This window comes from Stegostoma tigrinum, chromosome 15 (assembly GCF_030684315.1).
Source record: "Stegostoma tigrinum isolate sSteTig4 chromosome 15, sSteTig4.hap1, whole genome shotgun sequence".
NCBI classification, from domain to species: Eukaryota; Metazoa; Chordata; class Chondrichthyes; order Orectolobiformes; family Stegostomatidae; genus Stegostoma; species Stegostoma tigrinum.
In genome coordinates this window covers 65,412,188-65,430,000 of record NC_081368.1, presented here as the reverse complement: position 1 = coordinate 65,430,000, position 17,813 = coordinate 65,412,188, and the positions used below count along the sequence as shown (strand labels likewise).

The window sequence follows — 17,813 nt, the reverse complement described above, 5'->3', positions numbered from 1 at the left end:
TAAGAGACCGATAACCTGACGGTCAGGTAAGGTTAGAGGTTAAGATTTAGAATCTTTCGTGGAGTGTGATTGACAGTGGAGAACTGCAGGGCAAGGCAAGTGAAAGCATGGCCAACAGCGGTCGAGGGATTAAAATCAGGGATGCTCAAGAGGCCAAAACTAGGAAAGAGCAGATATCTTTGGAGTATTGGAGGAGATTACAGAAATAGGGAGGAGTGAGGTCATGGATGGATTAGGAAACAAGGGTGTGAATTTTAAAAAGCCAAACAGCATCATGGCCTGCTGTGTTCATCCAGCTTCACACTGTGTTATCTCAGATTCTCCAGCATTGGCAGTTCCTATTATCTCTGAGAATTTTAAACTCAGTGTTTTGCTTGATCAGACCAGTGGAATTGAGCAAATACAGGGATGCCAAGTGCATGGAATGAGGCTCAAGTTAAGCAGTAAGACACTTAGATGACTTCAAGTCATCCAGGAGAATACAAGAATAATAGCAGCAGCAGATGAGCTGAGACACCAACAATATTTTAGGAAAATAAAACCTCGGAACAACTGCGGAATCTGTAAATCAGAAACAAATAAAGAAATTACCGAGAAAGCTCAGCAGGTCCGGCAGCAGCTGTGGAGAGAAAACAGAGTTAATGTTCCAGGTGCGGTGACCCTTCCTCAGAAGTACGAGACCTGATGAGCTTTTCCAACAATATTTTGGTGGTGGAAATAGGCCTTAGTGATGGTGCAGATAGGAGGTTTTGAGGAGAGAGTTGATGATGGCAAGTTTAAAGGAAAGAGTTAATATTTGAAAAAATACAGTGGTGATTATTGTCTGAAGTTTTGGAGGGCATGGGATCGATAGATAGAAAGTCACATAGGGATTGAGGATTCACCTTGAGTTGCTTCTTGACACTGAGCACTAGCAGGATGTTCAATGAACCTCCAAAAATATATGCCATACTGATCTAAGGCTCTAACATTTGTGAGGTGACATTGTTCCATTTTGTCTGATGATGGCATGTACCATGGTGTTGGTCTCTATGTGAAGCAGTTCCTTGTGTTGCTCAAGCACCCCCAATCTGCCATAGCAGACTTGCTGCATTTGATGCAGAGGAAGACAATGGACTGAAAGGGGAGAAAGCCCTCTGCATTGGGTTGGCTGGTTCACTCCCTCCACTTGGTGTGCTGAGACTCAAGCTCTGAGTACCTACTGAAGCAGATGGACAGTGGTGGTGCTCGCACTTTGACATTTGGGAGCTGCCTGATTTCGGATGAATGGCGGATGACTTTTTTTAATGTAAATATGTTCATGGGATATGGGTATTGTTGGCTATGCCAGCATTTATTCCCCATCCCTAATTGCTTTGAAGAAGGTTGTGATGTCATGCTTCGTTGACCCACTGCAGCTTTCAAAAGCAGGGTCCATTAGGAAGAGTGTTCCACACCTTTGAACAATTGGCACTGAATCAGGGCAGTATGTTTCCAGGCCAGGGCTATGAGTGGCTTGGAGGGGAACTTGCAGGTGGTAATGTTCCCGTGCAACTGCTGCCCTTGTCCTTGTAGGTAGAAGAGAACATGAACTTGGAAAGTCCTGTCAAGGAAGATTGGTGAGTTTTTGCAGTGCCTGAGGTGGTACACACTGTTGCCACTGTACATTGGTGGTGAAGGGAATGCCAAGCAAACTGGATGCAAGCTCTTTCAGTATTTTTGGAGCTGTACTCATCCAGTCAAGTGGACAGTATTCTATAACACTCCTGGCTAATGCATTGTAGATAGTGGAAAGTGAGCCAGGAAGTGAGTTACTCACTGAAGAATTCCTAGTCTCTGACCTCTCTTACAGCCATGGCTGGTCCAGTTCAGTTTCTGGTCAATAGTAACCCCAGGGTGTAGGTGGCCAGGGATTCAGTGATGGTAATATGCGAAGGGGTGAAATTGTACAGTTGGGATAAGATAGACCCTTTTATCATTGGAGACAACCCATAGTTCTCAATTCTCTTCACCATTTAAGATGGGTTTATCATTTGTAACTACTATCTCCTGCATTGTTAATGATCTACAGTGAGGCTGAAACATCCTGTGCAGGGCACAAGGCTGAAGAAAATGAATAGTGATCCTCATTGAGTCCAAAAACGCTATATTTGGCACTGATTTGGTTGCAGGAATTGCTGCGAGGATGACATCAATCCTTTTTTGGGCTCCATTCCAGATTATCTCATCAGGATATACACCCTTAGACTTCAGCTCTCTTGGGGTATCCACAAGACATTGGCACTACATGCCCATAACTGGGAGTTTAGTTCTTAAGTGCTAGATCATGTCCGCATGCCAGTGAACCTGCACACTGCACATCACTTGGTCAAACCCCCACCACGTTTTGCCTGGGGCTGCAGGGCGCCCAGCTTGATCTACATGTTAAATAAGCGGTTAATTGTAGCTGACATGAGAGATGGTGGAAATACCAGTTAACTGCAAGTGAAAACTGTGGGAAAGTTACTAACCCCAGAAATGCTTATGTCATTGCATGAGGTGGAAAGCGAGGACTGCAGTTGTGTGACTCCCTTACGGTAAACTCATTATTATTTTAGCATACATTGGATTGAATTGGTCAGCTTGGATTATGGCAATGCTAGCTCTTGACCTTGAATAATGTGAGGTTTTACGAGCAGAATAATTATATTTATATTAAATATAAAAATAAACAGCCAGAGTGTAATGCACTTTCTGGAGCCTAGTCTGAATTAAGCTTTTCCCATGTATCGTCTGAACTTTGCGTGAGTCCTACTCAAAACTTTTTGGCTGCCTGCCTCTTTCCAAATTGGAACTGGTTCCCATATCATCAAACTGGACAGGAAATGTTAACTCTCAACTGTAGACTGACTTAAAATATCTGTGATGAATAAGCAAGTCTACAGTTGTGTAATGTCTAATATAGTACCTGCTAAGGTATTTGCATAATTGACCCAAACCATCCCTTCAAAGGTACCAGATATAGTTGCTGTAAATCGACACTGCCTAAGGTCAGTTTGAGACTAACTCTTCTTAGGCACATCTTGAAGATGAAGAGTGTTTTCTAATGCTGAGGTTGTTTCTCTGTGACCCTTGAGCTTCTCTCAAAACATCCCCCAGACTCAAAGATAATCTATGCCACCCTCAAGAAAGCTCCAAATGGTTTGTCAAATGTGGATGTTGACTTTCTCTGTTCCAACCATTATTTTCAAGGTAAAAGCTGAATGAACTGTGGATGCCATAAATTAGAAACAAAACCTGGAATTGCTGAAGAAGCTGAGCAGGTCTGGTAGCATCTGTGGAGAGAAAGCAGAGTTAGAGTTTTGGGTTGAGTGACCATCTGATTATTCTCCACGTATGCTTTCATTATTTTTAGAATATTCAGTTACCACGTTCATAACAAATTTCAGTGTTTTTACTAGTATAGACCTGTTACTCTCCATTTTCTCCCTCCTTCCTTTCTTAAGTAGTGGGTTTACATTTGCTCCATCAAATTGACAGGAACTCTTCCAGTGTTTATAGAATTTTGAAAGAAGACCGCTTATATATTAATACCTCCACAGCCACCTCTGTCAAAATTTTGTGATTTACATCATGAAGTCCAAGGTCATTTTTTTAAAAAATCAACCTTTCATTGTCATTAATTTTTCTTATACTGCTCTTTTTTTTAACGATATTGATTTGCTTCACTTCTTCCATGTGCTTTCCCAGTATTTCTGGGACAATGTTTGTATCACCTCAATGAACACAACACAAAGTATTCATATAGTTTTTCTGAAATTTCCTTATTATACATTTTCCAGTCTCAGCCTCTAATCAGTCCACGATTTGTTGCGTTAATCTTTTCCTTTTCAAGTCTAGAAGCTTTTACAATCAATTTTTATGCTTTTCACTAGTTTGTTTTCATAATCCATTACTTTCCCCTTCTTTTTCAATTTCTTGCTTCTCATTTGATGAACTCTGAAATCTCCCAGTCCTCAGATTTACTAAACTGCCTCCTTTTATCTCATGCAGTTTTTAACTTCTCTTTTCGGGTCTGGTGACCTTTCTTCAGAACCCTTCAGAGGAAGGGTCACCGGAGTCGAAACGTTAACTGATTTCTTTTCACTGATGCTGCCAGACCTGCTGTGCTTTTCCAGCCATTTCTGTTTCTGTTTCTGATTTGCAGCTTCTGCAGTTATTTCAGATTTTGCTTTAACTTCTCTTCTAAGCCTCTGTTGAATCACTTCCCTGCTCAGTTCTGAGGAAGTCATATCAGACTCATTGTGTTAACTCTGTTTCTCACTCCACTGATGCTGCTAGACCTGCTCAGTTTCTCCAGCATTTTCTGTTTTTCTTTGAACCTTAAGTCCTTTTGTGTCATAACCTTAAGTTATTTTATAAATATTCACTCGCGGGACTTGAGTGTTGCTGGCTAGTCAGAGCAGATGTTCTACAACATTTGCAATTATTAAGAAGTTTCGTTAGCTATACTATAAATTTAGTACAGGACTTAAACTTTAGTTTAAATGGCTTCCTTATAGTAAGAATTCAACCCGGGTTTCTTTCCAACCTCAGGCGACTATCTGTGTAGAGTTTGCACATTCTCCCTGTGTCTGTGTGGGTTACCTACATGTGCTCCAGTTTCCACCCACAGTCCAAAGATTTGCAGATTAGGTAAACTGGCCATGCTACATTGCCCATTGTGCCCAAGGATGTGTAGGCTAGCTAGGTTAGCCATGGGGAAAGCTGGGTTATCAGGCTAGGCTAGAAGGGATGGGTCTGGATGGGATGTTATTTAGAGGGCCAGTGTGACTGCTTCCGCCCCACAGGGATTCTATGATCCTAAAACCCACTAATTGAATCTACCTGATTACTTTGTTAACATCTCTGGACTTCAACACTGAGGTCTCATCGTCTCCTGCTCCCCTCTTGAACAACAGCTATATTAAACCTCAACAGTTTAAGAATACTGTTTCAATTCTGACATCTTGAAAATCCCAAATTGAACCCTTGAGACCCTAAGCCTAGAACTCATTCTCTAAACATGTCAACCTCACTACAACTTCCCTTATGCTATAGTCTGAAACCTACTTCTTTAACCAAACTTTTAGTTACATTCCCTAACATTGCCTTATGCAGTTTGGTGTCAAATTTTGTTTCATAACTCCTTTGAATTGACTTTTTATTATTATGATATGATAGTTAACTATTTGTTATTATTGTTATTTATGATGAAGAAATGAGGATATATGTCCAAATCAGGAGGTGGTACAGGTTTGTAGGGATACTGGAGATGATGGTAGAGCATTATTTGGGTGTTCTGTGGACTAATTAAAAGGATTTATTCTCATCACAGAATTATTACAGTGTAGAAGAAATCTGCTTAGCCCAATTGGCTGCACTAGCTCTCCAAATGAGCATGGTAACTTAGAAGCTGCCTTTCTCTATAACCCTGAATATTGTTTCTATTTAAACATGATCTATTGCCCTTTTGAATGCCTCAATTGAATTAGCGTCCACCAAACACACAGGCAGTGCATTCCAGACCCTAACAATGCTTTGAAAATATTTTTCTTATATCCAATTTATTTCTTTTGGAGATTATATTGTATTTGTGCCTTCTTGTTCTTGAACCTTTTATGAGAGAGTACAGCTTTTCCCCATGTATGTTCTCCAACCCTCTCTTGATCTTGAAATCCTCCATTTAATCTCTTCTCAGCCTTTTCCTCTCCAAGAAAACAGTGCCAACTCCTTTAATCTATCCACATTACTAAAGATTTTCATCTCTGGAATCATTCTTGTAAACACCTTGTCCACTTTCTCCAATGCATTCACATCCTTCCGAAAATGTGGCAAACAGAACTCTCAACAATATTAGAGCCAATGTTCCAATGAGTCCTCTTTGATCCTATTATTAAAGCCCAGGTTACTGTACACTTTATTAACAGCTCTCTCTACCCGCCCTGTCAGCCTTAGTGATTTTTAAACCTCCATACATCCAGACTTCTGTGTTCCCGCATAACTTTTAGCATGGTGTCCTTTACTTTAATACTGTCTATCCATGTTTTTCCTACACTTCACTTAAACTTCTCTGCATTGAACTTCATCTACCCGCTCCATCAACTTGTCAATGTACTTTTATAATGCCCTCCTCACAGTTTACAACCATCCACAAAACTGGAAACTATTCCTGCACACTATGGTCTAGGTCATTATCATATGCCATGAAAAGACAAGATGGCTAAAACAACCACTAGGGAATTCCATACAGACTGTTTCTTATTCATCAAGCAAATTTGTATCCACTGTCCTGCTAATTCCATGCGCCATAGCTTTTCTCACAGCTCTGTTGTGTGGTACTATCTCAGCACCTTTGGAAGTCCACATACACCACATCAGTGTTAGTACTCTCATTTACTCTCTCTGTTAAGTCTTCAAATAACACCAACAAGTTAATGCAGCATGGCCTCGAGAAATCTTGTCCAACTCTTGCTAATGTCACATCTCAGTAGGGTAGCACACTGAAATTAACCATTGCTATTTCTGGGGTCATCACAAAAGTTAATAATTAATAAACTTATGCAAAATTCCGCAACCTCCCTGTCCTTTTAGGCACAGGTTGACAGCATGTGTCAAGTATCTGTACTCAACAAGAATTATTTTATTCTATACATAGATAATAAATATTCATCATACTATATTGTTATTACAAATAAATAGATTCTAGCTATAGATAAACAATTAAGAATGGTCAACATATAACTCTTCTAAGTAAGATCCTAATTACCCCCTCCACACACACATTCAGCCATAGACTCATACAGCACAGAAACAAGCCCTCTGGTACAACCAGCCCATGCGGACCATAATCCTAAACTAAACTGGTCCCACATGCCTGCACTTGGCACACATCTCTCCTAACATTTCCTATTCACGTACTTATCGCAATGCCTTTTAAACATTGTAACTGTACCTGTATTGACCACTTCCTCAGGAAGTTCATTCCACACACAAACCACTCCCTGTGTAAAAAAGTCGTACTTTTGTGTTCTTTTCAAATATTTCTTCTCTCACCTTAAAAATACACCTGCTAATCTTGAAATCCCCCAGCACAGGGAAAAGACACTTACTATTCAATTTATCTACACCCCTTATGATTTTTAAACTCTCTGTAAGGGCCATTCCTCCGCCTCCTATGCTCCAGTGAAAATTGTCCCAGTCTATCCAGCCTTCCCTTATTACCCAAACCTTCCATTCCTGGCAGCATCCTGGTAAATCTTTCCTGAACCCTCTCCAGCTTGATAATCTCCTTCCTATATCTGGGCGACCAGAACTGGACACAATGCTCCAAAAGACGTCTTACCAATGTCCTGGACAACCTCAATATGACATCCCAACTCCTATACTCAAAGATTTGAGCAATGAAGGCAAGCAAACTAAATACCTTCTTCCCAGACAGACAGAAAAAATGGGGTGTAACGGCCAGAGTGAAAGACTCAGAATACTGTTCAGTGCTCCCTCCCCTGGGATTCATTGCAATGATCCTTTTGGCTTGACTGGACTAACAGTCCTTGGATCTTCTTTCTCCAGGATGCACTGAGCAACTGATTCAAACGTATGACATCTCGGACTTGTTGGTTACAAACCACAGCTTACACCAACTCATGAGGAGAAATAAATTGGCTTTCTTCGGGTGTGAGGGTTTTATTTTAACTGCAGAGGAATTAAAGTGCCTTCATTTCTGGAGGTCTGATGGCCTCTGCCCTAATATTTACTCTCATGAGCTGTTAAGCAGACTCGGAGCCAATCACAAAGTTGTTGGCAGGCAGAAGGCCTTTGTCACTGTCTGATCACCAATCCACAAACCAATCAGCTTCTTGTTGCTTGATGAATCTTATTGTGTATACATCACTTGGTTCGAGCACATCTATAACTTAAATCTCCCCCATAGCTTGAACAAACAGCGGTGTAAACAACACTTACAATGGGTGTCATTTGCTTTTAACAAGTGTAATAATCCTTTTCATAATCATTGGTTTTTAAAGCAGTCTGTTTCCCATTTCAGTCCACAATCAAAAATACAGAAAAATATAAAGATACAGTTATTATACCAATTGTCCTTCATTTTAACATGCGACTACTAATCCTATCCTGAAAAATAGTTTCTAGAAGCTTTCCCAACCCTGCATTAAATCATGCTAAATCTTCACCACCTTTTTTAAACATAGGCATTATATTTGCAGTTCTCCAGTCCACTGGTACCACTCCTGTGCCAGAAGACTGAAAGAATATTGTGCTACACCTCACTGGTGTAACAGACTGAAAACCAAACACCACTATTCCTGGAATCATCACAAAATTTAAAGATTTTATAAACGTATGTAAGATTTCCCAATTTCTCTGTCTTATGGGCTCAGAAATGACAGAATGAAGCAGGTTTCTGTACTCAATTAGGATTACTATGATTTTAACTACAAATAAACCATTATGAACTTCTGGCATATAGCACTATCAGTTAAATCTATAACCCCTTACAGTTTACAGGCTTAATTATTTAGCCTCTGGAATGTAGCTGGGGTGTTCTTTAACCCAAATAGCGTCACTTGATATTGATATAACCATTTGGTTTAAGAAAAACAGGTACTTCTTTAACCATTGATGTTAATTGCATTTATCCAGTGCACATTCAGTAGATTAATCTTAGAAAAGAGCAAAGTCCTGCCAACCCAGTCAATACAGTCTTTTGACCATGCAACTGGGTACAAAATTGACTTTGTGACTGCAGTCATCTTTCTATAATCTCAACAGCGTCTGATTGATCCATCTGTTTTAGCAACTAACATAGATAGAGGATTGGCTAATAATGAGAAGATGGTTGTCAAGTGGGATAATTTCCAGATTGGCAACCTGTAACTTGTGGAGTTTAGGGTTGGACAAAGAAATGAATACACTATAGCCACATTTGTGGATAACACAAAAATAGTTGGGAAGATAGGTTGCTGAAGATGATGCAGAGAGTTTGCAAAGAGATGTATAGATGTTAAGCAAGTGAATAAAATTTGGCAGATAGCATGTAGTGTTGGAAACTGTGAGTTTACACAATTTGGCAGGAAGAATTCAACACAGAAAACGCGATTATAATAGAGTTGAGTAATATTTAAATGGGGAACGATGGCAGAAAGTCAAAGATCAGCGGGATTTGGGATTTTGAATCACAAAAAGCAATCAACCATGTTGGTATAGGAAAAGCAAATGGAGTGTTAGCCTTTATTTCAAATGGAATGGAGTATAAAAGTAAGGAAGTCTGCTAAATTATACAAGCGGCTAATCAAACTGCACCTAGAACATGATGAGCGGATATGTCAGATATATCAGCATTGGAGGCAATCCAGAGAAGCATCATTAGGTTGATGCTGGCTAAGGAGGGAACCTCTTATCAGGATCAGTTGAGTAGGGGTGGGCCTGCAATCGATGGAGTTTAGAAGAATGAACAGAGGCCTTATTGAAACATATAAGATTCTCAGTAGATTTGCTGGGGTAGATGTGGAATTATTCTCCTTGCTGGACTGGAGGGCACAATCTCAGAATAAGGGGTTGCCATTTAAGACAAAGGTGTCGGACGTTAGTGAATCTATGGGATTTTATTTTACTGCTGAGGTCCCTTGAGGCTGGGTCATTAAGTACATACAAGACGAAGATAGACAGGTTTTTAATCAGTACAACCAATTTTTTTTTCAGAAATTCAAAATTCTTCCCTTGCCACAAGGGAAGGCCCCAGGAGGGACATGACATGACTCAAGTTATTTTGACTGTCAAAACAAGTGCTGCCAAAGTTTCTGTCCCATGTTTTGTACAATTCCATCTGGACACCATGTGATTTCTGGCATGAGAATATAAAAGACGACACAAAAAGGATTCAGCAACCAAAGCCAGGCTAAAACTTCGATTCCTATCCAGGCTCCAGTTACTGGTAAGCTAAAGTAGTGTTCATACTTTTTGAAGCAGTTCTGATTTTGGATGCAATCTTGCTCGAGAATTTAAGATAAATATTTCAGGCATGAAATCTGAGCCAAATAGATTAAGGAAAATAAATATTTTTAATTGTGTATTCTAGATCATTCATTCATTTATTGAGAATGGTTACTAAAAGGAATATCTTGACCAAAATATTTCAACCAGCAATGATGAGGTACAGCGCTTTAACAGGGAATCTGAAGATACGTAAGCGACATTCACAACATCATAAAAACAGAAAATGCTGCAATCACTCATTGCACTAGGCAGCATTTACAGAGGCAATTGGTGATGAAAGCATTCTGTACGAAATTGACTTATGCCTTTAAGGTCGTCAGATACTGAGTTGAGTTCAAGTTTTATGCTGACTCTAATTCTCCTTCTGTTTGATGGGATTGAATATTTTGAGACTGCCATTTCATGAATATGTTCATGTACAATTTAAATATGTTAGATTGTGTTAAACAATGTTTCTAATACATGGATGGCAAATAATATCAGATTACATATTTAGAATTGGCAGGATTTTTGTTTTACTACATCCTTATATTATCCCGTAAAACATGAAACTGAGCTGTGACAATTACGATTCTTGCAGTTTGGAATTTTGTTATAAATCTAATTGTAGGTCGAAGTGGTGTAAGTTCCCTGGAGTCCTGATTCAAAGACAAACAGGCAGTACGGGGAACAACCCCCCCACCAATGTTGAGAAATGTTAAAAAGTGTCACGAAGAAGAGAATCAGAAATTCAAGGTATCAGAAGAGAGTTTGAGCAAAATGCAGCAGATAATATGAAAGAAAATTATAAAAGCTTTTAGCAATGTAAAATAAAAGAAAAATCAAATTACATGACCATACAGGGAGTCTAACAGGGAGATTTTGGTAAGGTGGAAACATTTAATAAACAGTTTAGATGGATTCTTACAAAGTGCACATCAAGTGGGAGCATATGTTTCCTGGACAGTATCATGGTCTAACCAATGGTAGTAATTGTGGCAAATAAATGGATTTGATATTATTAGCAGGAATCATAAATCATATTGGCTATTCCATTGGCAATTGAGTTGAGCCAGGGAGGAGACTAAGCCTCAGACCATAACTTAAAACTCCCTCAAATGCTCTCAAAATGCTTTAGACATGAGAATGTGAGACCTCTGTTAATGAGAGAAGTGAAGAATCAACTGACTGGTGGATCCATTAGTCGACAGTTGGCTGGATGGTTGGTTTGTCATGTAGAGCGATGCCAACAGTGCAGTTTCAAATCCTTCACTGGCTGACGTTACCATTAAGGTCTATCCTTGTCAGCCTTGTTTGACGCACGGTGACACTTAGGTTGAACTCACCACCAATTGTCCCTCTCTCTCTTTCTCTCTCTAAAGAGAGAGTGCAGTCCTCTGGTGCTATGGTGATTTTACATTTAGTTCAGGAATAACTCTTAGAATTCACAATTCAGGGCAAAATTAATGAGAATTTAGAAATTCAGGGGACAACTGAGGACCATCAGCATTGATAAGAGTAAAGCAAGTAGTATTTTTCAAATTTAATAGTGTGGTTCTGCTCATGGTATTAAATATTATCTATCCGGGGATACAGCTCCTCCGTGCCAGATCTCAGTGCTCTATGCAGCTTGTATTGACCACTTCACATCACACTGCACTGACAGATATGCAAAACACTGGTTAAACCCCACTTGGAGTAGTGTGAGCAGATCTGGTCGCCTGTATCTGTAGGAAAGATACATTAGCCTTGCAGAAAGTACTATTTATGATTACAAAAGTGATATCTGGATTTTAGGGGTTAAGTTATGAGGAGAGATTAGTCAAATTAGGCCTGTTGTCGCTAAAACTTAGAAGGTTGATGAGTGAACTGATTGGAATCTTTAAGACATTAAAAGGAAAAAAAGGGGTGGATGAAGATAAATTATTTCTACTGGTAAGAGATTCTAGGACTGGGGGCATTGACTAAAAATTAGGGCCAGACTGTTGGGGAGAAATATTTGGAAGCACTACATAGGGTGGTATATGTTCGGGACTCTCTTCCACGAAAGACAGTTGATGCTAGATCCCTTGACAATTTCAAATCCGAGATAAGTAATTTTCTGTTAAGCAAAGGTATTCGAGGATATGTGCCAAAGACAGGCATATTGTTCAGCCATTGAATAATGGAACAGAGTCAATGGGCTGAATGGCCTAATGTAGTGCCAATATTTTTAAGAAATTATGGGCTATGTTCCTGACAAACTAATAATACTAAAAAAAAGCACCTCACTTATAGTGATTGGATGCATAGCCAGGTGGCTCCCATTGACTATGAGATCCTGGAAATGGGGCTGTTAACCTGGGCCATTCAGGGAGCCCTGGCTGACAGATATAAACTGGAGATTCAGAAGGTCTATGGACTGGGTTTGAGGTGGCTTGTCAGAGCCCAAGTACAGGCACATATAAATTAACGGTGACTTGGAGACAGGACACTGGCCTCTGTGCAAGTATTTCATCGTTCAACTTGATGAAATATTCAGGAAACTCCAAAACAAACGTTACAAATGAAGCAAAAATTTCATTATCCATCGAAACTTGACTAGTATCACTGCTACTGCTTGTAGCTGCTCATGCATAATGTTCCTGCCCTCGTACATTCAGTGAAAATATAGACATGAACTTGAACTGGAACAACATATTTGAACCTGTGTCTACCTTCTATGGAAATTTTCATTCTCAACAATGATCAAATGTGTTTCAGCGGCAGGGTGCACTGCAAATCCAAATATTATTCAGAAGCTGTTTTTGCAAATGTGAACAGAAGTAGAACTGAGATTTCTTAAAATCTTTATTCATTGTATTAAGAGTGTGGCTTTAAATGTTTCATAGGTACAACAGCCAGTGAAAACCATTACCAGCCAAGGCCTCACCTCAAGAAAGATGGAGTCAGTGCATTCCCCCCTCACTGCTGACTATATTCCAGAAATTTCTAATGATACAGCTCCCTCACAGTTTACAACACCTTCTGTACATAATGAATCCAAGCAACTGTGCAAATTTGTTGTACCATCCCAATATATTTCCAATTTCATCCCCGCTGTCTACAGCATCATCTTTATCTTGGGATTCATTGGAAACAGTGTGGTCATCGCTGTCTTGTGTCATCGCTCCCATTTGAGAACTGTTGCTAACGTTTATATAATCAACTTATCAATTGCCGACTTGGTATTTTTATCCACTCTTCCAATTTGGGCGGTCTATTACGCGACTGGGTACAGTTGGCATTTTGGGTCAGTGATGTGTAAAATATGCAGCTCCCTTGTGTCTCTGAATTTGTATGCCAGTATATATTTCATTACATGCATGAGTATTGATCGTTACATGGTAATTCTCCACCCTTTTGGATCCCAGTCTGAGAAATCTCTGTACCAAGCTCGTTGTGTCATAATCCTGGTATGGACTTTGGCTTTAGTTGCCACTTTTCCAGCCATTTACTTTCGGCGTGCGCATCACATTGAGGAGATAGGGAATATGATGTGTGCAATGGTTTACCCCTCCAATGATGCCAATCATTGGTTTGCAGCCATGTCTTTCATGAAAAATACTTTGGGTTTCTTCATTCCCTTCACAATAATAGGCACGTGCTATGGTTTTGTTGCCTGTCATTTGATGAGAATGGAAGGACGAGACAAAAACAAACATAAACGAGACAAAGCATTGTGGATGGTCATTGCAGTCGTGCTGGCCTTTTTCATCTGCTGGTTGCCATTTCATGCATTAACTTTCCTGGATGCATTGTCAAAGTTGAATTTCATCACCAACTGTCGAACCATCACTGCGATCGAAACTGCAATGCCAATTGCCATTTGCCTCGGTTTTGCGAATAGCTGCATCAACCCTTTTATTTACTACTTTATGGAAGATCACTTTTAGGTACATCTTACTGACATGGCTCAGAGTGGATCCATTAAGCTCCAGAACCGAAGAAACTCACCAACCAGGATAAGCTCCCTATCTCAGAGGAACGATGTGGGGGATACGGATGTTAAGAATTCATGAGATGTTGGATTAAGTGAAGCCACCATTGCTACACACAACCCCCCTCCCAACACTACCACCTTGCTGTTGATTGCATTCTAATCTTTGATTTTCAAAGATGGTAACGCACCAAGAAAGTGTGCAGCTCTTGATAAAATCTACTATATCAGATATACAGCATTATGATAATGATATAATTGTCTTTGAGGGTTTCAAAATTACAGACTTTTATGGAATATTTAATGTGTTAGATGACTGGGAATTCTCACACATTGCTCAGATGCAAAGCTACACCTGAATTCCTTAAATGTTGGAACTTATTTTTACTGGTTTCATCTACGTCTGTAAGAAGTATTAAGCTTTTGTTCATTATGGATAATACCAACCATTCTAATAACCATTTGTTCTGGCGCATTATATAATACACAGTATTTTTCAGTTACTAATGTGAAACTGCTGTTCTCTTATGATGTTTAGTCATTGTTAAGAAGACTTAGAAAGACAATGAAGACTATAAGAAAGACTGTATAACACTGTACCCCTCCTAATGTTATATTTCACTGTTTTTTGCCTAATGTTTTCTACTGAAAGCAACGTCTTAACTTTTGTCTAATACAGTAGGATTAAATAAGGTCCATTTGAGCTTATCTAAAGTTGTTAGTTATCTGCTTGGTTTATGTTCTACAGTGTGTCTTCAGTCTATGCCTGAATAAAATATGACCTTCTCATTTGTGGGATGGATAGCAAATGACCAAACCTGTGACATCATGTAGCAGAAGGCAGTTATTAATGAGAGTGAATCTAGTTGGAATCTTGTTACAACTGAAGTTCCTCAAAGATCGGATTCAAAACATTGCTATTCAACAATTTTGTTCATGACCTCAAAAAGATCTCAGATACAGCCATTCTTAAGCTTTTGGAAGCTACAAACACGTTTTGTAATGTGTAGATTGCAGGCCAATTTAGTCAAGTTAGTTGCAAATTTAATTTAAATGCGAGAACATGGACCCTAGACCTTCTCGTCTCTGATTTTCAGAGAAACACTGACACAAACATATGTGGGAATTCTCAGGAAATTCTAGCTGATCACTCTGACCCAGAGCTTAGAATCATAGAATCTCCAGAGGGCCGAAAGAGGCCATTTTACTGATCAAATCAGCACTGACTCTCTGAAGAGCATCCCATCCAGACCTAGTCCTGCACCTTTAGCCCCACAGCCCTATATTTACACGGGCTAATCCACTTAACTTTACCAGAGCTAATTCACCTAACCTGCATATCATTGGACTGTGGGGGGAAACTGGAACTCTGGGAGGAAACTCACATGGACACCCATCCAACTCACGAATTGGGCCATCTCCCCCGCCCAACTACTCATTCACGTATTGCCCAGGCTCAGGTCTTCTTTGATCTGATGGTGCCCATTCTCCTGTCACTCTGGTTGAGCATACATCTGAGAATCAAACTGTGGGGCGTCCCTGTCACAATGATCCATAGATGCTTCTGACCAGTTCTCTGTAGCATTCTTTACAGCTGATATCATAGAGTCATAGAGTCATTCAGCACAGAAACAGAACCTTCGGTCCAACCAGTCCATGCCAACATAATCCCAAACTAAACTAGTTCCTCTCCTTGGTCCGTATCCCTCCAAACATTTCCTACTCATGTACTCATTTAGATGTCTTATAAACATTGTACCTGCATCCACATCCACCACTTCCTCTCCACGCTCATTCCACACTCTCTGTGTAAAGAAGTTGCCACCATGTCTTTTTTTAAATATGCACCCTAGCCTTGAAATCTCCCACCCTAGGGAAAAGACACCTGCCATTCACCTTACACCTCATGACTTTATAAACCTTTACAAGGTCGCTCATCAATCTTGTGCTCTCCACTGTGAAAAGTCCCAGACTATCCAGTCTCTCTTTATGTCTCAGATCCTCCATTCCTAGCAATATCCTGATTAATATCTTCTGAACCCTCTCCAGCTTAAGAACATTCATCCTATATGTTGTGTCTCTAGGTGATACTCAGTATCTTATCTAGGTTGTGCCCATGAGAGGTGACCAACCTTTGCCATCACCTTCTGTGTCTCACTGGCATAGATAAGAGTTGGTACTATTGTGGATATGCAGAGTGCCAACTTCACGCCCATGTTGATGGTGCTGAACGCTGAAATTATGTAGACCCCCTGGAAGACCAATGCTCCTTTGTCTTTTCTTGTGTGATCCTCAATTCCTACAGTGCCCTCCCTGGACAGATTAATTCCTTGGTTGGGGAAGTGGTCAGCATTCTCAACGCTGTGTTGCCAGACGCTGATGATATTTGGCAAGTGGGAGTGGTGGGACATGATACGGGGAATGTTTGTTGGTGTGCAGTCAGCATAGCCTTTTGTGCATGGGCCAATGTGGTCATCACATCTTGGAGAACGTGCCCAATACAGTAAGGTGAAGATATCTGTGAAAGTCAGATCCATTGATTAGCGGAAGTGCTATAGGATGACAAATCTGTTCCCGCCTTCCTTAAGGTCAAGTCAATAGTCAAGGGGAAAGTAGTGGGGAGAGTATGACGCCTTGCCAAAGACCCGTGATGAGGTTGAAGGAGCTTTTGGGGCCTGTTCCCATTGCTTTGTGTGATTCAGTTGAACGTAAATAGAACTATATTTGGACCATGTATTGCATTTGGCCCCATTTGGAATTTGCATTGAATTTTAGCACAGAATTGAGGACATCAAGGCCCTGGGGAAGACATTACATCTTAGAACTCTTGATTGTGAAGATAAGCACCAAGAACAAATAGTAATTATTTTGCAGAAACTCTGGATTACAAAGCAAAGCTTTTAAAATGACAGTTAAAAATCAATTTGATGGTAAATTGAATCAGTTAGGAATTGTAGGACTAGAGACCAGATTTATGAATCTGTTAGCAGTGTGAGAGATTAAACGTGTTGTTTCTGCAGGTAAGGATGAATGGTGGGATCTTGCAAAAGCAGAAATTCACAAGATTTTATAGCAGAAAGTCACAAGATTTTATAGCAGAAGTTTATCATTAATCAGAGACTAGGTTCTGCAAAGATGGCAGTTAGCATGACCAGAGACATTCTTTCTGCAGACAAGGACATGGTAGAGATAAGAGTGTTGTAGCAGAGGCTTATTTCTGCAAACCTGACGATTCGCACGTACAGCATGTCTAGCGCTCTTTAGCATAGCCAAATAAGGATTGCAGTAAAAAAGGGAATGGGGCCTTCAGCCGGCAGTAAAGGGAACAATAAACAAGGGCGGTCCGACAGGACGGGGAATGATAGGATAAGACCAATGGGAGCAGGGAGGCGTGATTCTGCAACTTGTAAATTGTATAAGAATGTTTCGCATTCTTTGTGTGTGTGTGCCTGTCTAGCAGACACCCTTTCTTGCAAGATCGTACAGAATAAAATTGTCTTGTTTCCAAGGCTTTGTCTCAGGCTGAATTTGTGAGCAGGTACTGTTTCTCGCAGCAGAGAGTTATCTTGGATGCCAAGTATTACTTCCGTTCATTAGCTTACTGTCCTTTGGGATGACCTGTTATGATTTCAGGATTGGGGTGAAATTTGACTTTGAGCATGTGTCCAAAAACCTGGAGGGGTAGATGAGCTGCTCATTGTAGAACCCATCCAATTTTCATTTGATTGATTCCATTGGAGTGAACATCTAGTGACTGTTACAACAGCTCGATGTTCTCCCAGTAGTTTGGGTGAAAAGTAGAATGGAATCCCTACAGTGCAGATAGAGGCCACTCAGCCCATTGAGCCTGTAGCAATCTCTGAAG

At 40.2% G+C, this 17,813-nt stretch overlaps 1 protein-coding gene across 1 annotated transcript; it reads left to right on the top strand.

The window, feature by feature from the left end:
- The first annotated feature begins 9,797 nt into the window (after positions 1 to 9,797).
- agtr2 (angiotensin II receptor, type 2) lies at positions 9,798 to 17,426 on the top strand. The gene is made up of 2 exons (XM_048544525.2): positions 9,798 to 9,949; positions 12,861 to 17,426. The coding sequence occupies exon 2, from the start codon at positions 12,912 to 12,914 to the stop codon at positions 13,902 to 13,904; it is 993 nt and encodes a 330-aa protein (XP_048400482.1). The 5' UTR covers positions 9,798 to 9,949; positions 12,861 to 12,911; the 3' UTR covers positions 13,905 to 17,426.
- Positions 17,427 to 17,813: the final 387 nt, after the last annotated feature.